The 22636-nt window shown below is 46.3% G+C and overlaps 1 protein-coding gene across 4 annotated transcripts in view; it reads right to left on the bottom strand.

Moving 5' to 3' along the window:
• The window catches only part of HAO2 (hydroxyacid oxidase 2), a 155675-nt gene that overhangs the window by 8530 nt on the left and 124509 nt on the right, over positions 1–22636 (bottom strand). For 2 of the 4 annotated variants that reach the window (XM_036342859.1, XM_036342860.1), the window contains 6 exons: positions 19315–19410; positions 14323–14436; positions 9178–9287; positions 3196–3334; positions 1478–1629; positions 215–498 (listed from right to left, as the gene is read on the bottom strand). In XM_036342859.1, coding sequence (XP_036198752.1) covers positions 215–498; positions 1478–1629; positions 3196–3326 — 567 coding nt within the window. In that variant the 5' untranslated portion in view covers positions 3327–3334; positions 9178–9287; positions 14323–14436; positions 19315–19410. Of the gene's footprint in view, positions 1–214; positions 499–1477; positions 1630–3195; positions 3335–9177; positions 9308–14322; positions 14437–19314; positions 19411–22636 lie in introns of those variants that run through there. The other 2 variants (XM_036342862.1, XM_036342861.1) reach the window with 2 other exon arrangements.

Here is a 22636-nt window from a genome sequence, read left to right as displayed (position 1 = left end):
TTCTGGTGACAGACTGGACAGTTCCAGAAGAACATTTGGTCTTACACTCTGTTTGTCTGGAAGCTCTGGGAAGCTCTGGAAGCTCTGCTGCATCACCAGTGTCTGGCACAGGGCAGGCACTCAATGAATTCTTGTGGAAAGAAGGAAGGGAGGAACCACAGAAGGGACTTTGCCTTCTTTAATGCCTGCCCATTGGGCCTGGTATCTTTCCTACCTCCTGAGGTGACCGAAGATCCTTTAGCAGTAAATTTGTCTTCAAGTTCAGTTGGTTGCGAATGTCATGTCGCCTGTTGCCAAGTTTGGGCACATCCACGGTGATCACCAGGGCTCTGAACCCCAAGGATTCTACCCTCTGGACCAGCTGTTTGTTTAGCTGCCGATCTGGCTGCACGTAGAGCTGGAACCACCGGAAGCCTCTGGGGGCCGCGGCAACGATGTCTTCCAGGGTACAGCTGGCATATGTGCTGGTGATGTAGCAGATGCCGGCTGCTTGGGCAGCTGCAGAGCAAATGACACAACTCAGGTTGGAGGCCAGGGGCATTCCAGGCTGGGGCCAGAAGCCCTAAGGACCTGCACTGCTTCTGGCCAACTTGCCCTATGAGTGAAGAGAAGGCCCGACTTCCTTCTGCTGCCCTGTGGGGCAGGGATAGAAGTCAGTTTTTGTTGTTTTGTTTAAAAATTTTTTTTAAAAAAATTATTGATTTCAGAGACAGGAAGGGAGAGGGAGGGAAGGATAAGAACATCAGTGATGCCAGGCTGGTGTTACTCAGTGGTTGTGTCCACCTGTGAACCAAGAGGCCACAATTCGATTCATTGATGTTTCTTTTTCTTTTTTTAATGTATTCATATTGATTTCAGAGGAAGGGAGAGGGAGAGAGAGAAAGAAACATCAATGATGAAAGAGACTCATTGATCGGCTGCCTCCTGCATGCCCTACACTGGGGATCAAGCCCGCAACCTGGGCATGTGCCTGTCCAGGAATCGAACCGTGACCTCCTGGTTCATAGGTTGATGCTCAACCACTGAGCCATGCTGGCTGGGCGAAATGGGCATTTTTTCAATCTTCGGGGAAGTGTTATGCAAACACAGTGTTAAGCATTCCTCTTCCCACCCTCTTTAATTCCAACCACTTGCTGTCCCTAAGCCCTTTCTCTAGAGCAGTGATGGCGAACCTTTTGAGCTCGGCGTGTCAGCATTTGAAAAATCCTAACTTAACTCTGGTGCCGTGTCACATATAGAAATCTTTTGATATTTGCAACCATAGTAAAACAACGACTTATATTTTTGATAATTATTTTATATATTTAAATGCCATTTAACAAAGAAAAATCAACCAAAAAAATGAGTTCACGTGTCACCTCTGACACGCGTGTCATAGGTTCGCCATCACTGCTCTAGAGAAACCCTGTGGCCGCCTGCCCTGCTTGAAGGAGGCCTCCTCCTGCACACTGCAGGCCGCAGGTGGCCTGCTTCACACCTCTGGCTGTGCTGGTCTCTCCATCGGGCCAGGCCAGGCAGTGGAAACCCGTGGGCGCAATGCAAATGGGGGCACTGATCTCCTCCCCTTGGATTGTGGTCCGGGTGTCCACCTGCGACACATCTTTCAGGTACCGGGGCCGGAGGCGGATTCTGTGCTAGACAACAAAGAGGTTTCCTGTTGGTGGGATTATCTCCAGCACCAAGGTGCTGCCTGCTGCTGAGGCCTCCAGATTCCTGGTGCAGTTGGAGACCAGACTAGGTCCCTGGAAACCTCTGGTGGGGGACCATTGGCTGGTAGCTAAATACGCAGCACAGCAGACTGGAGGCTCCTCTCCTTAAGGAAGCTTCTCCCAACACTGGTTTCACACGAACCCATCTTCTGTGGACCCCACAAACCCTCCTCACTCCCTCCGTGGCCTGTGTTTCTGAGCTGGCCGCCCTGACCACTCTCAGCATGTGGATGCTCGGGCTGATTCATCAGAGTAAGGACTAGAGAGGGAAGGCATAAACAGCAGAGAGCTCTTGGCCCTTCCCTCTCAGGTTCAAGTCTCTAAGTCAGAAGAGGTCACTGAAAGCGGTCAAAGCCCAGGGGGAGGTCATGGCGTTCTTTTAGCTAGAGGCTAATCCGTTTGGAGTTATGACCTAAAGACTGCTGTAGAAGGTAGGGAAATTTACCCATGACAAATATGTAAAACATTTTAAAGCAAACAGATACTTAGCTTCAGGGCCCCAAATGCTTGTCTTTCACAAAATATTATTGCTCCTGCACACAGCTTTAGAAAGGTTTTCCTGGCAATACTGATTGTGCAAGCTGGGGCAGATAGGCTCATTACTTCATCCCTGAAATGGAGGAATATTCCACATTTCCTAGTTTTGTGGAGACAAAATGAAATAAAGCAATCAAAGTGCCGAGTCAGCAGGAGCTAAACAATCACGAAGACACAGAAGGTGGTGCTGGCCTTGTGTCCCGGGTCTCAGTTTGTTCCTGAGCTCTCTCTCACGGGGACAGCAGCCTTTTTGCAAAGGGCCAGACAGCCAACATTTTAGACTCTGTGTCTCTGTCACAATGACTTAGCTCTGCTGTTGTAATGTCAAGGCAGCCACAGACAATATGTAAGTGGCTGTGCATAGTTGTGTTCTGATAAAACTTTACTTATAGATACTGAAATTTAAATTTTATGTAATTTTTGCCTGTTCCAAATCCTTCTTTTGATTCTTTTCAATCGTGTTATGAGATAATTAACCTTCTTTGGCTTGTTCACCATCCAAAAAATGGTGGTGGGCCAGACCTGGCCTGTGGGCTGCTGTGTGCTGGTCTGTGCTCCGCCCCCTGCTGCTCTGGTCCAAACCTCTGCCTTGAATCAATCTTCCTTCATCACCAGACTTCTGTGTCTCCATATTTCCTCCCACTCAGAGTCCTCTCTCCTGTCATACTTTCTCTCCTGCAAGCCTCGTCTGCTCCCTGCCCAGGTGACTGGTGACCTTTGCAGAGGGAGAGTGACTGATTTGTGCTAGTTCTGCAGAGGCACTAAGGTAAGTTTCTCTCCAACCTTCCTCTCCCCAGTCATCTGCCCCCCCCAAACCCCAACCCAAAAGAACACAAAAGCCATTCTATATCTGCTCTGTTCGTTGCAGGCAGAAACCAGGCCTGCTCCCTTCCCAGGCCTGTGAACCAGGCCCCGAGTTCAACAGCAGAAAGGATACAGGAGACCAGACTTTTTAAATGCTGCGATGTTGTCGTCCCGGGTGAAACCTTCACCAGCTCCTCCTTCGATATAATCCCAAGTTGACTTGGACAGACGCTCGCGCGCGAGGGCCTCAAAGTCTGTCAGACACACCACGGACATTTCTGCACCTTCAAAGGAGAAACCAAAACCCAACAACCAAACCCAGTAAGAATAATTCAGAGGGAGAAGAGAAGGTAAAGGGGGCTACAGCACGAAGCTGTTTGGATTCATGATTGACCCTCTGTGTTTTTATTTTTATTTTAGAGAGAGGGAGAGGAAGAGAGAGAGAGAGAGAGAGAGAGAGAGAGAGAGAGAGAGAGAGAGAGAGAGAGAGAGAGAAAGGAAGGGGGGGGGAGAGAAACATTGATCGGCTGCCTCCCCCACTTTCTTGACCTGGGGATCAAACTTGCAACCTGCCTATGTGCTCTGATGGGGAATCGAACCTGTCACCTTCTGGTGTATGGGGTGATGCTCTAATAAACTGAGCCACCTGGCCAGGGCAGCCCGCTGTGTTCTTTCCCTGGGCAGAGGTAAATGTGCTGTCAAAGGTGCAACCAGCCAGCACGCAGCCATGCTCACTGCACTCCTGCCTCTCCACCTCATCCCCACTCCTGATGCTTGGTCTTCTAAATTTCCCTCTTGTCTGTCCCCTCATCACTAAGTCCACTGCCTTAGAGTTGAGGCCCTGCCACATCTTATAAGATTATTTCAAAACATTTCTTATCTTCGTCTCGGCCTCCGGATTCACTCTACATCTTGTCTCCCTCCAGCGCTCAGGACTTTTCTAAAATGCAAGTCTGATCACACTCTTGTCTCTCGGGTGCCCGCTTCGTAGCATTCCTAGCTTCCCAGGACCCGGCCCCCGTCTCACCAGCTTCGGTGTTTGGTGGCTTTCCCTGGTTGATTGAGTCGCTCTGAGCATTTCCTAAAGGTGTTGGAGGGCCATTTCATACCTCTGTGCTTTCTGGGAGGAGACCCATCAGGGTGGGGGAATTGGGGGTGAACTGATACTAATATCTGAGGGTTTCCAGAACTGGTGTCTGACCTGGGCGGACCTGTGGTTGGTATCAGGGAGGAGGCTGATGTTTCCCAGTTCCTTGGCTGGGTCATTGTTAATCTTGAGGCCAAGAAGGCAAGATACTACCTCTACTTTTCCCATCCCCACTCTGAACCCTGTAAACCTGGAGCCCGGTCCTTCTGAAAGATGAGGGGGCAGGGTTTGGGGTGAATCCCTCCAGGAGGGGCGAGGGCAGTGGGGACAGAGCCTCGGAGACGCTGAGGCTCGGGTTGCAGTGAGTCAGTGTGTAGAGCTCCTGCATGAGAGGGTTCCACTGGGCGGGTGATAACCTGTAGGTCACAGCTCTGGGCATCTCCCAGCAGGTGTCAGTGGCGTTAAAACAAGCCAAAGGCTGTGAGTAGAAACAGGATGGCTTGGACATCTTTAAAGGATGGGGATGAGCCCCAGGAGCTAGGGCTTCAAACAACCAAACAGGCAACTCCTGTAATGGACGAGGGGCCAAGCAGGCCAGAGGAAGTGTGGGGTGCTGGGACTCTTGGTGGCGGTAGCGATGGGGCAGAACTGGCCCAAGGGCACCCGCCTGTGTCAGAATCTAGTCAAGTCAAAGAGAGAAGTAGCCCCACACACCTACCTCAGGGGCCAGGCAGAAAGACATTAGGTGGCAGACAGAAAACAGAGCCCTGGGATGGGCAGTGGGTTGCGGATGGAGGTGAGGGGGAGGAGCTTGGAGCACAGCCACAGGGCTTTTTATAGGCAACACACCTTGTCCAGGGTGGGCAGGGAGCTAATGAGGCACTGAGTTGAGTTTGACGAAGTTCAACAACCACGTCTAATTTCTCTCCTTCCCGCCCAACCCTTCAAGGGCTCGGTAACTTTAGTTGAATGAATGAGTCATTGAGTTGATCCCACCACACTGCAAACGCTTATTTCCTACTCTGTGTGCAGAAAAGGGTTAACCCAGCAGCCTGAGAATGCTAACCTGAGAAAGGCCTGCTAGCAAGGTCGGCCCTGGGCTGGAGGCTGGGAACTTGGATTTCAGGAGGGTTCCTACGATTCCGTGATAAGACAGGCTCGCTGTGTCTCAACTGTTTGTGCAAATGATGTGGTTTATGCTGAACATTTTCTTCCCCCCGGAGAGTCTAGACCGCAGTGGTTCTCAACCTTCCTAATGCCGCGACCCTTTAATACAGTTCCTCATGTTGTGGTGACCCCCAACCATAAAATTATTTTCGTTGCTACTTCATAACTGTAATTTTGCTACTGTTATGAATCGTAATGTAAATATCTGATATGCAGGATGTATTTTCATTGTTCGCGACCCACAAGTTGAGAACCGCTGGTCTAGAAAGAGAATGTCTATAGGGGCAGCCCCAGCACTGAAAACACCCTGGGCTCTGGTCTCTGAAATGACTGGCAGGAGTGGCCACCACTTCTTGCTGCATAATTCCCCTGGGAAAGCACCCCTGGGAGCTTACACCTGGCTTCCTCTAGATTCTGCCCCAGAAGCCATTTCTCTGCTCATTTCGCTGAGCACTCTTTCACTGTAATAAATCACAGCCTCACCTACATGCTGTCTTCCCAGTGAATCACTGAACCTGGGACCCTCAACACACGCTGCATCCCCAGGCATCAGGACAGTACGCCACACTGAGTGGCTGTCCATCAATGTTCATTGCTTGAGTTGGACATTACCCTGCCTGTCATCTCTCTCTGCCTTGTCGGACGAAAATTCTCTACCAGGTTTCAATTGTGGATGAAAGAAGAGTTTCCATGGAAAGTAATCTCAGGGTGATTTGATCATAAATTCCTGACTGGGCAGGTCATGGTGGGTAGTCACACTCCAGGCATATCACTTCCTTAGTAAAAGGCTTATCTTTGACAATAGGGTGGTGAAGCCCTGGGTCAGGGGTAGGCTAGAAGGGGTCAATGGGGAAAAATAGGGGACATATGTAATACTTTCAACAATAAAGACTTAATTAAGCCGAAACTGGTTTGGCTCAGTGGATAGAGCGTCGGCCTGTGGACTGAAGGGTCCCAGGTTCGATTCCGGTCAAGGGCATGTACCTGGGTTGCGGGCACATCTCCAGTAGAAGATGTGCAGGAGGCAGCTGATCAATGTTTCTAACTCTCTATCTCTCTCCCTTCCTCTCTGTAAAAAATCAATAAAATATATTAAAAAAAAAAGACTTAATTAAAAAAATGCTTATCTTTGCTTTAAGCTAGCCCTGTCCATTGTTTCTGTGCATCTGGGTTAACACACCATTGAAATGCCCCTTTTTAACCCCCCCACCCCCCTTCCACACACACACTTTTAATGCATGACCTACCTTTCAGGTCATGTCTTCTAAGAGGTAACCACCCTCAAAAGAGCAAATAAGCTTCACTATCCTATTATCCAATCCCCGCCTTGCTTTCTCCCACCTCCATGTAATCTTCCCTACCTTAATTTCAAATGCATAAAACTGCAAAACTGCTGTTCTCTGGAGCATTTGAAATCTTGCTCCCTGGCACATGTAGTCAGCTTGGCTCAGAGAAACACCTATAAAAATTGTCTGCAGGTCTGGGCATTTCTCAACTCCCACTGTCTCAACAAATCCCCTCATTACACGCACACAGAAATGCTCTTCTGCAGATTTCTAGCAGAGAGACTCAGTGATGCTGTGTCTGGTCCAAGGAAAATGGCTCAGCCTCACTCAGAATTACCTGCTTGGAGTAGTGTGAATTATATCATCTGAAAGCTGCTTAGAAATAAATAACCCAGCATCTTTATATACACCAAACACCATTTTTACCACACTTCTATTTACTAGTTCCTTCTATCTACTTCTCTGTGACGTAGACAGGAAGGTCTCCCTCCCTTCTCTCTCCTCTCTCCCTCTGCATTTGAAGAGAATGAGACGGTTAATGGAGAATGAGACAGTTAATGATTACAAAGGAAGGCCCAGAATCCTGGCTTCTGTTAGCCTTTAAAGATAGATGTTCTCCAAGTTCAATCTCACGGTGCACAGCCAAATAGTTTGTTCACATGAAGTACTTGTTACGTGGCATTTCAGAGAATTTCCTAGGGTGAAAGTGCAATGATGATGCATTTTTTTCTTTTCATAGCATGTGGAGAGCTCAGTAGAGTCCTGAGCCCGTTGTTTTCCTTAGAGGTAAGGCTGATAGTTGAAGAGAATGACAACCTTGTTCAAGGCTTTCCCTGAGTTTGGGAGGCAGACTTAGCTCTCTATGTTTTTATGTATTTCAGTTTGATCCATACAAGACTTAAAGGCACCAGATATTAAAGGGATGATCCAGGTCATCTAATGGTTTGCTTGTGTTCCCATTTTCTTTGATCTCCATTCAAATAAAGAAGAGGAAAGGATAAAAGTCTCTTGCGAATTAATAACTGTAGCTCATTTAAGCTCATTCAATTTGTTTGGGCTTTTTGCCTCATGGTAAACAACAATGAGGTACAACTAGTATACCAGTGATAAGAAAGATAACCCCTGAGAGCAAGGACATCCAGTGGCATCTGGTGCTTACTATCTGAGGATCAAATAGTTTTGCCTGCCTGAGGAAAGGGGCAAGGACGTGGATGGGGGCTGGAAAGAATTTCAAGGCAGACCTTGCTTTCGCAATACTGCCATTTAATCTAACGCAGTTAGATAACAAGTTATTTTTCCTTTGAAGATTTCAGATGACTTGTATGATTCATATGATCCATGTTGGTGTCTTTTTAGGAATTCTGGGTATTTTCAGTCACCTGGGAATCCAACCTGTATTTTAAAAGCATTCTTTCTGGGATGAGGGCATACGACAGGGGGTAGGGGAAGCTGGGGGAAGGTCAATGGGGGAAAAATAGGAGATATATGTACTACTATGTGTAATCGTTTAAATAAAAAAAATAAAAGCATTCTTTCTATGGGAAAATGGGTGCTGAGTTCTAAATACAAGGCTTCCAAGTAGAGTTTTGGGACTCAGCCTTAGTGTCATGTTATGAATTGTGTGCTGTCTGTGGGGTGTGGAGACCATGCAGGGCATGCTGGGAAACAGACCTGAGTGCTCACTTGGTGTTTTTAAAGGTTGGGAGTTTTCTTATTCTACTGAGCAGTGGAATAATTTGATTACACAAAGATCCCTGGAGACAGCAGAATGGCTCCTTCGTAATAATAATGACAATAAAATTGCAACCATTTATTGAGTGCTGTGTAAATTGTTTTATGTGCGTTCATGTTCCAACCCTCATGATAACCCCCAAGCACAATTATTATGCTCTGAACTGCACCGATGGGAAACCTACAGGACAGGGAGATTAAAATACTTTGCCCACCTTTGCACATTGAGTAACGTGATCTGACTCCCACGGCCTATTTCTTAAAGCATCATGAGAAGAAGCAAACCTGTGCAGCCAAGTGTGGCTGATGGAGAGCGTTGGCATTTAAAATGTGCAGCTTTGCTCCTTCCGTCAATAAAACCAAAATCCAACCAGAAAGTTGAAAGGTTTCATCATTTAGCTGGTCATAAACAAGGACACATTTAAATGCGTCTACAGAGCACTCTTCCTTCAGTGCTCCATTTGATGATCACAGTAACCCGGCAGCAGCCATGCCACTGTTTCCCTCTGCCTACGGCCAGAAAGCAGTGGTCAAGTTATGAAGTCCCTCCCTGAGGGCAGGGCCTGTACCTTTCAAGTGAACAGATTTTGAGCCATGCTCCCTCCTAAGGGTCAATATGCTACCAGGTGGTCCTAAGACTTGACTAAACGCAACGTCTTCTGCCTGGAGCGTCTTTGAAGGGGAGCCTTCCTTGGCTGTCCTCAGTGTCCTGTCAACATGACCCCTTTTTGCCACCTTGCAAGTTCCCAGTTAGCAGCCACAATGCCTCACACAGACTCTGGCCTCTGTCCTCGCCCCACCTGCCACCTCATCTCCTTCCCAGTTCTAAGCCCACAGGAGACACCCAACCACAAACCTGACTGTGGGGTCCTCCAGGGCTCACGAAAGTGGTATGTAGAGGCGGCCACTCGAAGCCTGGCTCACAGCTGGATGTGGCAGGAAACAGCAAGTCACAGCCCACAGCCCCTGAGTGCAGACGAGGTTCAAGGCTAAAAGTTAATCTTTTAATGGGCACAATATTCAGCTTTGGAAGTAAATGAGCAACTAGGCCAGAGCAAGGTTAATCTGGAAACGAACTTTTTGTGCTTTGCAAAGTTACCTCAAATGTCACTGAAGTTCGTTACAAAAGGAAACTTCAAAATAAAAGAGTTGCTTATTTGCTTCCAAAGCTGTATTTCCCCAGTTGGTCCAAGATGATTAGAAGAAGAGAGTGGGTGATTTCAACTGGGGAATTAAATAGCCCCCATGATGTCAAGGAGAGCTTGTCTGGGGAGGAGGGGATGGGAGGGTGAGGAGCCACCTCCCGAGGAACCCAGTCAGGAGGGTCCGAGGGGCGTGCTGTGTTGGGCTCTCCTGGCCTGACAGAGATTAATTTTAACTTAGTGTTTTGGATTTCTTTAGATAAATACCCAGAAGTGAAGTTGCTGGGTCATACAGCAGTTCGATTTTTAATTTTTTGAGGTCTCTCCATACTGCTTTTACAGAGGCTGCACCGATCTGCATTCCCACTAGCAGTGCACCAGGGTTCCCTTTTCTCCACATCCTCACTCACTCTTGTTGATTTAATGATAGCCCTTCTGACAGGTGTGAGGTGATAGCTCATTGTGGTTTTAATTAGCCTTTCTCTGATGATTAGTGAGGTTGACCATCTTTTCATATGTCTGTTGGCCATATGTATGTCCTCTCTGGAGAAGTGTCTATGCAGGTCTTCTGCTTATTTTTTTTTTTTTTAAATAGGAGTGTGTGTGTGTGTGTGTGTGTGTGTGTGTGTGTGTGTTAAGTTGTATGAATTCCTTACATAGTGTGGATATTAACCCCTTATCAGATGTATTATTGGCGACTGTCTTCTTTCATTCAGTAGGTTGTCTTTTTTAAAAAAATGTATTTTATTGATTTTTTTACAGAGAGAAAGGATGAAGGATAGAGAGTTAGAAACATCGATGAGAGAGAGAGTTAGAAACATCGATCAGCTGCCTCCTGCACACCTCTTACTGGGGATGTGCCCGCAACCAAGGTACATGCCCTTGACCAGAATCGAACCTGGGACCTTTCAGTCCGCAGGCTGACGCTCTATTGACTGAGCCAAACCGGTCAGGACAGTAGGTTGTCTTGTTGTTTTGTTGATGGTTTCCAGTATTGTACAAAAACTTTTCAGTTTGATGTAGTTCAATTTGTTCTTTTGTTTCTCTTGGGGAAACATATCCAAAAAATATTGCTAATTGCCTATGTTTTCTTCTAGGAGTTTTATGGTTTCAGGTTTTCCATTTAGTCTGTAATCCATTTTGAGTTTATTCTTGTATAATATGGTGTAAGAAAGTGGTCTAGTTTCATTGTTTGGCATGTGACTGTCCAGTTTTCCCAAGACCATTTATTGAATAGACTGTCTGTACCCCATTGCATATTCTTGCCTTCTTTGTCATAAATTGATCAGATAGGCCTGGATTTATTTCTGGGCTCTCTATTATATTCCATTGATCTATGTGTCTGTTTTTATGCCAGGACCATGCTGTTTTGTTATTATCACCTTGTCGCATACTTTGATATCAGGTAGCAAGATACCTCCAACTTGGTTCTTCTTTCTCGAGATTGCTTTGGCTATTCGGGGTCTTTTGGAACCATTAATATTTTTGAATGGAGAAATGACTCGGTAATGTAGGCAGAAGACTGAGAGAAGCAAACATAAGACTGCATGTGAAAAAACTATTCCCCAAGAACGACCCTGTGGGATTCACCAAAGGTCACACTAGTTAATGCCTAATGTGCCCAGGTCCTTCCCTCCATGCTTCGGTCCCAGCTCTTGCCACACCTCTTCAGTATTGCCACAACAACTAGCATTTTTTAAATGCTTACACTATGCCTGGCACATTGCATGCATAATTTCACTTGATCCTCACAACACCCATGTGGGTAGACATTATTTCCCCCAGTTTTCAGAAGAGAAAATGAAATTAATGAACTTGCCCAAGCCTTTTGTCAGTAACGAGCAGAGCTGGGATTAGAACCTAACCTGTGGCCACCATCCAGTGGCCTGTGGAACCGGAAGGCTACTCCAAGGACATGGCATGGGATATGCCTGTTTTAGAATCTTTACTTGGAGGAAAAATGAACAACTCTGGGCTGATTTGTTACACCTCGCCTTCTCAAGGCTCACTCCATCTTTGCTTGGAGGGTAACTGCTTTTTGCTGTTTTGCCACTAGATGACAGTATTACCTCAGACATGCTTTCAAACTGGCCGTAATCTGGGACTGGGAAATCCCTTTCCCCCAGCAATTTCCACCCTCCACCGTGAGCCTCTAGGCCGGCCAGCTCCCATGTCACCTGGCTGTTTGCTGTGCCCCATGCAGACTTTCCACAGGCACTGTCCACACCTGGGCCGCATCCCTCCCTTCCAGGAGACACTGCAGAGCGGCTCGAAGAACACAGACACGGGAACGTTAACGCCCGAGCTCAAACCTGCAGCCCTTACTGACTCCCACGTGCTCCTCAATTTCTCTGCCTCAGTTTCCTAACAACGTTAATGAGCAGTAAATGAGTCAATCCTTATAAGGTGCTGGCGAGGAAGTTCTCGTACTAGATTCTCAAGTTTGAACTAATTCCCATCCTGGGGACCTTTTGAACCTGACCCTGCACTGAGCTAGGGAACAGATCCTGTCTGCCACGGCGACACACTTGAATGTCAGCCTTCACTGCTTTAGCCCAAGTGAGTGGTTCTCAATGAGGCACAGTGGGCACAGGCGGATGGGGTCTTGCAGCATTAAAATTGATTCATGATGGGCCCAACCTCAGAGCTGATACTGGGCTCCACCCGGCAGCCCCAGCGGGCTTGGTGGGTGCTGCAGGATGAGGCTGGAAGGAGATGCTGTTCTTGTTCAGGTGGGCCTGGGGTACCTGTTGAACAATGTGCCTGCTTAATTTGGGTGAAGAGAAATGACGGGTCAATCTGGAACAGCCATGGCCCAGCTTTGGAGAGAGCAAATGTGGTTCCACAAGCAGAAAGGAAAGACCCAACCCTCCACGATGGAGGACACTAGACCCCCGTGGTCCCTGCTGTGCCAGGTCATCTGTCTTGCTTGAGCTAATTCGGATGAGCTTTGGACTTTGAGGTGTGTGCTAAAGCCTATCAGGTTAAAAACCTACCTGACCCTTTGGAGCAGGTTAATATTAACTGTGGGTTGTTGAAATTGGAAGCCAAACCAGCCGTGGATGGGGCTAAATCAAACCAAGGGGGAGTTTGCATCTTTCTGCAGCCGCTGAGATCCTTATAGGCCAGGAGCTCAAAGTTGTGGGTGAGCCATGGGTGGGGCAACAGTCTCAGGGATGGACGGGAGATGCCCGAAGAAAATGTCCTTGTTTTTTCTTCCAGTCAGTGCCCTCCCCTCCAAAGCTGTGCTCACTATTCTGATGCCATCACCAAGGATTAGCGTTGCTTGTTCTGGAACTTTACATTATTAGGATCAATCAAGTGATTATTTAGGTATGCACATCTTCTTTCACTCAACAAAATGCTTTTGAGATTCATCTATATCGTTGCTTGCTTGAAGTACTTTACTCTTTTTTATTGCTTAGTATTATTGTATTAATATAACACATATTTGTTTGTCCATTCCCCTTTTGGTTGGCATTATTAGGCTTGTTTCCAGTTTGGGGAGTGATTATGAATAGAACTGCTAAGAACATTTTTCCTGTGAACATGTTTTCATTTTCCTTGGGAGCTGCCCAGGAGGAAAATAGCTTTGCAACAGAGTTGGTGTTCTGTTTTTTCCTCCATCACTGATCATTTATCCCCCCAATATCCTCTTCCATCTTCCCTCCTCCCCTGCACACTATTGTCCGTGTCCATGGCAGAGAAGAAAAACTTCTCCAAAGTAGCACTGGAGAAAAAGCTCTCCAAAATGGTTGTACCATTTAGTTTATTTATTTACTTATTTTAAAAAGTTAGATTTTTAGAAAAATGACAGGAAGAAAGAACGAGGGGGGAGGGAAAGAGATGGAGAGAATGAATATATATATGTATTTGTATATATATATATATACAAATATGTATATGTATATACACAAATGTATATGTGTGTGTGTGTGTGTATATATATATATATATATATATATATATATATATACAAATTTGTTGTTCCACTTATTTATGCATTCATGGGTTGACTCTTGTATGTACCCTGACTGGGGATTGAACCCACAACCTTGGCATATGGGGATGATGCTCTAACAAATGGAGCCACCTGGCCAGGGCGTGGTTGAACCATTTTAAATTCCCACCCCCAGAGTCTGAAAGTTTCAGTTATTTCACTTAAGTTTCATTCTCTAGCTGATGGTCACTACTTAGGACAGTTCTAAGAACCATAATATTGGTTCTTACAAATAGATTCCTGAGGGTTCTGTCCCCAGGAGATGCTTTCTACTTGAATGCCGTGATAGGAAAAGTGTTTCCACGCCTCGGCACCTTAGATCTGGCATGGAAAATCAGGAAGATGCTCAAGGGGCAATGAGGGAGGAAGGTACAGCTCAACACACCATGCAGGACCAAACCCACCAACCAATTGGATGAGAGGTGTTCAAGCCAGATCACCCCCACATCCACGAGTGGCTATGTAACAAGTCACTATCCCATCCCTGAGTAATCAGGGAATTTATTTGCAGTCTATTAGCTAATTGTTCCCACACTGAGCACAGATCTTAATTAAATTTCCCAAGTGACATTTAAGTCTCTGTTCTCCATTATGAAACAGTTGATGAATTACCATGCTGATCCTCCCAGGAGAGCTTAACTTCATTTGTTTAAGATTGCAGCTGATTTCTGAGATCCCTACAACAAGATATGAAGTAGGTATCATAAGCTGTGATGTAAATGCTGTAGAAGATGCGGACTTTGTAGGCAAGATAACGACACTGCATGCCGGCTGCACAGAATTTAGCCAGTCACATCACTTCTCTTCGGGTCACTCAAAACCAGAGCGGGAACAAGAATTCCTGTTTCTATCCACCTACCTGCCGGAGTGGGAGTGATTCAAACGAGACGCAGCTGCATGGAATCGAGGCTTTCCACATCCAACCAAGAGCTCGATTGTGTGACTTATCTACTTCAGATCTGCGTTTCCATCCCTGTGAAGTGAAGATAAAAGATGGACACCTTACAAGGTAGTTATGAGAGTTAGGTAATATATGTAAGCATCTATCACAGTGGGTGCTCAGTAAATGAGGCCTCAAGACTAAGCAGGCGACTTGTTTGAATTATTCAAGTGTACGTACCGTCAGATGCATGGCAGTTTTCTCCACAGGTGGCACATTCACTCCGCTGACAGCCAACCTTTGTTGAATTAGGCAGCATGTCCTGCTGATTAAAGCTCACACAGTGACATCAACAGCTCCTGGGCTGTGATTTGTAACCCAGTTTCAGCCTCCCAGGTGTCCCTGGTCCTCCAGTCATACGGATTCACCCCGCTCTTCAATATCATGTAGCAAATAAACTGGCTCTAGCCTTGGTACAGTGGGAAATTCTTGTCCCCACCTCTACGTTCCCATGATCCTCAGAGGACCAGACCAGCACTGCCTTTAGGTGCTTCCTGGGTTCCCGCTTCTGCTGAATTCTTGATCTTCACGGTGTCTGGCCTCCTGCAGTTTTCCTTTTTTCATTCTTCATTCACAAAATGTAGAACACATCCCTTTTTCTCTTCCATCAAGGTTAGTTCCTTTGATCCCTACATTGGTCGGCAAACTGCGGCTCGCGAGCCACAGGTGGCTCTTTGGCCCCTTGAGTGTGGCTCTTCCACAAAATACCACGTGCGGGCGTGCATGTACAGTGCGATTGAAACTTCGTGGCCCATGCGCAGAAGTCGGTATTTTGTGGAAGAGCCACACTCAAGGGGCCAAAGAGCCGCATGTGGCTCGCGAGCCCCAGTTTGCCGACCACTGCCTTATCACATCCAAACGATCAGGTTGTTCTGTTATTTTTTTAATCTGAATACAAGGTTTTATTCTAGTGTCCACCGGTGTTTCTGCTCCTTTATTTTCCTGCTCTTCTTGAATAGAGTGGCTTCTGATATTCTTATTCTCTTAAATTTACACTTAGTTTATGTGAGTGCAAGCTGTGACCAGTTATCTGCTCTAGCCTGTTCATGTGTGAATACATACATATAAGAACACATTTTAAAAAATCATACACTACAATGTTTTCACCTTTATATTACAGCTAGGACATTATATTGATTTTTACACTAATGGTCATTGATAGGTTGTATTATCTATGGATTTTCTGTTAGGAGGATAAAGGGGACACTTGATAAAAATGATAAAGAGAGGGCGCTGGGTCTGACGGTGTTCTTAACACACTTAAGAACACACTTAACAACACACTTAACAGTGCTGTGGGTGCCTAGGGGTGAATAGGAGCCGCATCTCTCCGTCCCAATGGCTTCTGTTTTTGCTGCAACCACTCTCGCTAGAGCAGGGGGTGGAATTCGAACCCTGCAGTCCAGTGCGAGCTCTGAGCTCCGGGTGGGATCCTCTTGTTGTGAGAACAAAGTATTTGCACGCCAGCCGCTTCGCCCTCTTTCCACTAGGTGCCAGCAGCAGCCCAGGAGACTGGATGGCTGTGCTCTGCTGTGCTGCTCTGGGATTTTCTGAAAACAGCACAAGGACAGCTGCTCCGGCTTCAAGCACACTGCAGTCCTTCTGGCTGCTGACCGCCTCCTGATCGCTTGGTTCCCTACCTGTCTGTTTTCAGAACAACAACAGGGCATCCAGTGAGATCCAGATCATTACCATGAGAGGGGTCCCAGCTCCTGCGCTGGGGAACTTGCTGACCCACCCACGCACCCACCCTCCCACGCACAGACTAATCTGCTGGAGACGGAGTATAAATGTCTACCTTTCATTCAACATGTCATCACTGCCTTCACTCGGTCTTGAGAGCACCTGCACCAAAGCCAGGGCCTGGAGCTCAGCCACGGGAAACAGTGAACCTCTGATTCCTTCTAACTCCTGGAAAACTGTCCTCAACCTTAAGTACATCATGTTTTCAGGAAGAGATTTCTAGCTTCATGCATCCCCGTCAGGTAGCAGTCCCGGGGTGATCCTGGATGGCCAGGGAACTGGACGAAATGTGGCGGCCCTGAGGGTTAAGGTGGCTTGGAGGACAGGTGGATTCACGGCCGGGTCTGCTGCTGCTCTGCCTGTACCCACCGGGGAAACACCCAGGTGGGGTGCGGTGTTCTCTCTCCCCCACTCCCGAAGTTCTCTGTATCTGGTACAGGAGAGAAAGGATACATTTATCAAGCTCTCTTGCTCTCTAGGCTGGATAGCTCCTTGCTTCCTTATTTTCCAACTATAACTTCTGGAGGGCTCATGGATACAGGTTGTCACACACTTTGAAAAGCCCATTTTCACTGTAACAAAAATTAATGGGTAGGCATTTCCATCTCTGAGTTTTGAGCAGTTGTTTTTTATTTTCCGGGATGCCATCTGCCTGTCTTGGGGCCTGCTAGGTAGGTAGTGAGGCTGGGTGCCAGGTGGTCAGACCCGAGGGCTCATGTGCAGAGCCGAGCAAGCCGGTGGCCACCGGAACCCCAGTCTCAGAAAGCTGAGACACACAAGCAACTCGCCTCCAGTCTGCACTGGCACCTCTGGTCCCTACTTCGTGACGGGCCGGCCTTGTTTCCATGTCTACTTTCTCCTTTCTCCCAGCCCCTGGTCCACAACACCTTGCTCCAGTAAGTCTGTTTGTCCCAGGTGACCTCTTGCACCATGTCTTATGGCTTGTTCTCTTAACCTGTTTGTAAAATCTTTCCTTCTTCCTAGCGTTGCTTCTGGTCCGTGTTTTCCCCTCCTCTGAGTCTGTGTCTGGTTGTGGAGCCTTCTCTCACATTTTGCCCCCTGAAGTCTTGGCTGCAGGCAGCAGTGAAGTGGAGTAGGGCTTCCTAGGAATTCCCAGCCTCGCTGACTCACTAAAGCAGGCTCTGCACTGACAAAGATCAGTTGACTTCCCAGGTCTCTTGATATTACAATCCTAGCTTGAGGTTCCTCCTCCTCTGCCATTGGACAGAACCTCAGTAGAAACCTCTGAGCAGCACTGGCCCAGCGGAACAGGGCCTACCTGGCCTGCTGCTCTCACGGAGCCTTAGGCCAGAAGCACAAACGAGCACTTGGTGCTCACAAATGGTCTGCTTCACCAAGAGACTTCACAGATGTGGGGCTCCAAGCCTCAGGTCATAACCAAGTGTCGGGGGCTGAGGCTCTCCTATAAATTCCATAGAGACTTGGACCATGTGGGAAGGTTACAGCCATTGTCAACAGCCAACAGAATCCTCTCCCTGCTACTTCCTAGCCTTGGCAAGTTACCCAGCTTCTTTGAGTCTTGACTTTGGCATCTTCAATAGAAGAATAATTGTTTGTATCTCAGAGGGACTTTTATGAGGATTAAAGAGGATAAAGTGTGCAGATAATCTCATACAGCATCTGGTATATGAAAGGTCTTCACTGGTGGTGCCTGTTCTTCCCTGGTTGGATGTCACACTGCATTGGGTCCTTAGCAGGATGGTGCCTCAAGCTCCCAACCTTTCCTAAATGTTTGCTTCTCTCTTCGCATCAACGCTTCTCTAAGCGGGGTTCTGTTCCCTCACCGCTGTTCCTAGAACTGATGAAGCCATTCAGCCTAAGTTGCAATTCAATAAGCATTACTATCACGTTATTTTATCAGACATGGTGGGCTGCACACAAGTTCATCCTTCACCCCCTCTCCAATTTCTTCCTTGCTAGTAGAGCCCTGATTTTTTTCAGCTGTCCACTCTTCCACACAGCCCTGTGTTTATGCCCAACTCGGACACTGACGGAAAGAGCCCCATAGTTTTGAATGCTGGTGCTGCCAAAGAACCAAGACTCACAAACATGCAGGTGAGAGCTTGGGCTCTAGAGCCAGGCTGGCTGCATTTCAATTCTCCCTCTCTCTCTTCCTGGATGGACGGTCTTGGTCAGGTTACTGGACCCCTCTGTACTTTGGTTTCCTCATCTGCAGAATGGCTATAATAAGAGCAGTTACCTTAACAGATTGTAAAGATTAAATAAATGAAAAAATGTGGGTATGAGCTATGAGTGGCCAGCACTAAGTTGAAAAACAATGAACATTAGCTATTGTTCTAGAAAACGAAAAGCCTCTAGGCCTGAGGGAGGCAATAATTCTACCGTCAAAGTGACCAGATCAGTGAGAGTTTAACCTTTTAAACACTGAAAGTCGCCCTTAACTTTGTTTACAAAGATTTTTCCAAAAGAGATGTCTGTAATCATTGTTTCTACTTCCTCCTCTACTTCCCCCGGCTTTTCCTTCCACTTGGCTGTTCACACTAACCATGCTTCATCTGGCTATAGTGCTGGAGAAGTGGCTTAGAATTGTGTTGATATGAGCAAAGTCAACTAAACTAAGGACAGTGAGATCAGCATCATAAAGGGGTGTGTTTAATCTTCCCCCCTCACCCTTTCTGCTTCCCCTTTTTCTGTTGCACATCTGTGCTGTTCTGTCATCTACATATTCCTTATAGATGCACCGTGAGCACATCTCTGAATCCCTACGGCACCCATACCACTGCCTGGAGCAGAATAGTGTCTGCTGAATAAATGATGGAGAACTTTTCCTTAAGGATGCATTATTGCCCCTGGGAGCCAGTCTGCAAGGTTTATTTTGGTAGAAACGACAAAAGATGCTTAGCTAACGTGACTGAAGCACGTCCATTTTCTTCCCAGAAGGCATAAAGGTGAAGAGGGAAGGAGACTTGAGAAGGCATACATCTGGCTTTTCTTCCCGACTGTCTCTGGTTCTACCTTCTGGAGAATGAACCCACAGTTCCCTGCCTTTATTTTTGTTTATCAAAGAAAAAACAAGACTAAGCTTAAGGTGGGTCAGGACCCCACATACCAAATAAACAAGGAATCAGAACTAGAATGCTTGGTATTTGGGTGGGGGGTGAGGAGACTGAGAGAGCCTATGCTTACCTTTTTTTCTTTTTCTTAATTATGAAAATCACAGCTTCTGTCTTCTTCCCAATAACGATTTATGAGATTATCCTAGTGGTTGCTTGCTGGAGAGCTCTGCAGAGAGAAAAATTAGCTTTATAAGCGGATACAGTGTCCACAGTGCCATATGGAAATGAATGTAAGGACCACCGCAAGGCGACAGGCCCCAAAGCCAGAGCCCTGATGAATGAATGGAACCACATGATAAGGTTCTCCAGAGAGTGGGCAAAAGGAACCGATTGTCTTCCTGAAATATACCAGCAAGAATGCAGGCCTTAATTAACGAAGCCCAAGGTTGATTTTTCTTGCTGCCTTTTTCTCTGAGAGACAAAAATAATAAGAAATGAATGAGGCTGAAAGCAAATGAGAACCATATTGGGAAAGCAAAGCATAGTCAAACTTATGGCTGAGCCAGTTGCAAAGAGCTAAAGTTCTTTAATCATCTCACTGGAGATGTAGCCAAAAAAATGCAATTTGAAACACACACACACACACACACACACACACACACACACACATTTCCACACTATACCCTCCTCCTTTTTCGATGTAGATGAATCAAGATGGTGGAGACAGGACATGATGAGAACCATTTGTGCTCTCCACCTACTTTATAAAAGGCTTTGGCAATCGGTAATCTTTGCTGCCATGGTGTGGGGAATCCATCTTTCAATTCTCATTCTTTAAACATCCATTGTATATTTTGCATGGGCCACAAGGAGCCAGTAAGCAGCTGGAATAGGCAATTTGTTGGCACTATGCTAAGATGGCAACCTATTTGAAATCCAGATCCTTCTAATAGATGGTTTTTCTAGGAGAAGGTGAACCAGTTTTTGGCCTGAAAGAATATGACTACATCTGAAGACGGGAATAGGATGGGAAATGACAACTTTATTTGAATTAAGACAGACTACTATTAACTAATGAATTGATGAAAGGCACAGAGATCTCCCTTGCGTTGGGGTTAGCCAGGCCGATTTAATCTGGAGGAAGGTTGGTTGGGGGTGGTGTGATTGTAGAATGGTTCAATATCCACTCTACCTCACTCCACCTCACAGTATCTTAGAGTTTGTTTAAGGCTTAAAAAATTACTATTATGATTGTTAACATAGAGATAGAAGACATACCTATCTGGCTTTATCAAAGTGGGCTGGGTGAGATATGAGCTTTTAATTAAACCTAACTTTGATTGATACTAATTATATCTGGTGTATTGCAGGAACATTTTTGCCCTACTTATGATGTTTCCATTTGTTAAAGGGAGCTCATTTAGTGCAACTCCTGGCCTTTTCTGGAGGCATCTTGTTCCTCATTGGGGTCTAGCGTTGGTAGGTCTACTTGGCCAACAGCCAGCCACATCCTCCCACCTAGCCTCTGTTAGAAACAAAGGATATTTTTGTCTCCAGTTGCCAGTGCTTTGTTTTGTTAATTTGTACAGAACATGGTCAGGGGAGAGGGATATATATATATCCCTCATACACCCCAGCAATGTTTAAGTGTCTAAAAATCTGAATAGAGAACGAGGAAATTTGAGTTCTAATCCTGGCTCTGTCTTTCCTCGGGTGTTTGAATTTGGGGAGATACCTAATCTTTTATTGCTTCAGTTTCCTTGAATGTAAAACTAGTTCAAAAAATCATTACCCTACAATTACATGTGTCACTCTGACTTACGTTGATATAATATGGTGTATGCCAGAGACTTTTTTTGCAGTCAGAGCATCTTCCAGGGCTCTGTAAAGGCAGACTCTGAGGAATCTGTTAGTTACCTAAGAGTTGGCTGATCCGAGAGAAGATATTATGATCAACGATGTGATCTATCAGAGTGAGGGGCCTAGGTTTGGGCACAGTGTGGCAAGGTTTATGCCGGGAGTTCCTCCAGGCACAAGCACCCAGGCACCAGTGTTTGTGCTTTGGAGAATGATGGCTGGACGAGGAAATGTGAGCTCAAAATGTGAGTTTTAATTTTTGCATGGAGAACTATAGTCATCTGGGTAAGGCCATCACAACATCAGAAGTTAAGAGTAGTTGTCATGCCCAGCCGGTGTGGCTCGGGTTGAGCATTGACCTATGAACCAGAAGGTCACAGTACGATTCCTGGTCAGGGCATATGCCCAGGTTGTGGGCTTGATCCCCAGTGTGGGGCGTGCAGAAGGCATCCAATCAATGACTTCCTCTCATCATTGATGTTTCTATCTCTCTCTCCTTCTCTCTGAAATCAATACAAATATGTGTATTTTTTAAAAAGAGTAGTTGTCATTTCATGAAGGCCAATGGTGATTGTGGGGGGTGCTCAGATCTCTCTCTAGAACAGAGGTTCTCAACCTGTGGGTCGCGACCCCTTTGGCGGTCGAACGATCCTTTCACAGGGGTCACCTAAGACCATCCTGCATATCAGATATTTACATTACGATTCATAACAGTAGCAACATTACAATTATGAAGTAGCAACAAAAATAATTTTATGGTTGGGTCACAACATGAGGAGCTGTATTTAAAGGGCCAGAAGGTTGAGAACCACTGCGTCTAGAAGATAATTATAAACCTTGCAACTGTGTAAGCTCTTGGACAATCTGAGACTGTGGGTGAGATGCTGGGGGTGGGGATTAAAAAATGAGATCCAGGATTCCCTGAAGATCTGACCCCCGAGGCTTCATTCAACGAAGACAATGATTTTGTTTCCTGACCCTTGTTCAGATGAACAATCCTTTCTTCCTACAAGGCCACAAGCAATCTGGAAACCAGTGGTGCTGGCTGGCCATGTGTTTAGGGGACAGCAGAGATGTAAGAGCAAAGGATATCCTTCTTCCTGCACTGCCCACCCTTTCCCCAGTAAAGGGGTCTCCCAGCATTCCTCTCCCATGTCCCTACCCTGTCCAACGTCTGGAGTCACATAGGCTAATGAGCAAACATTTGTAGTGAGCACAGAAAAACAACACATCTCTCAGATCTTAAAAGGGGCCTGCACCTTGAAAGTTTAACATTCCTGCTTGCTTACCAGGGCAGGAGGCCATCTCAGCCTACGCTGCCTCCTCATCCTATTAAAGGGAAAGACAGCTCTGTTGCCACCTACAGTCTGGTTCTTTATGGACACTTGTAAAGAAGTGATGGGAAAGAAATTCAATGGTTTATGAATATCAGTGCACTTCTGTGCGGGAGGAAATGGAGTTTGGGATAAAGTGTTGTAAAAAACACGAGCCTTCGTTTTATTATTTTAATTACATTTATTGTTACACAGGAACAAGATAGTCACATGGTTTGTAATTCAAAGGTACAAATGTTATCCTGGATAAATTCTTCTCTT

Source organism: Myotis myotis, unplaced genomic scaffold (genome assembly GCF_014108235.1).
Source record: "Myotis myotis isolate mMyoMyo1 unplaced genomic scaffold, mMyoMyo1.p scaffold_m19_p_18, whole genome shotgun sequence".
Lineage (NCBI taxonomy): Eukaryota > Metazoa > Chordata > Mammalia > Chiroptera > Vespertilionidae > Myotis > Myotis myotis.
Note: the sequence above shows the minus strand (reverse complement) of the source record. Positions and strands in the feature narration are given on the sequence as shown.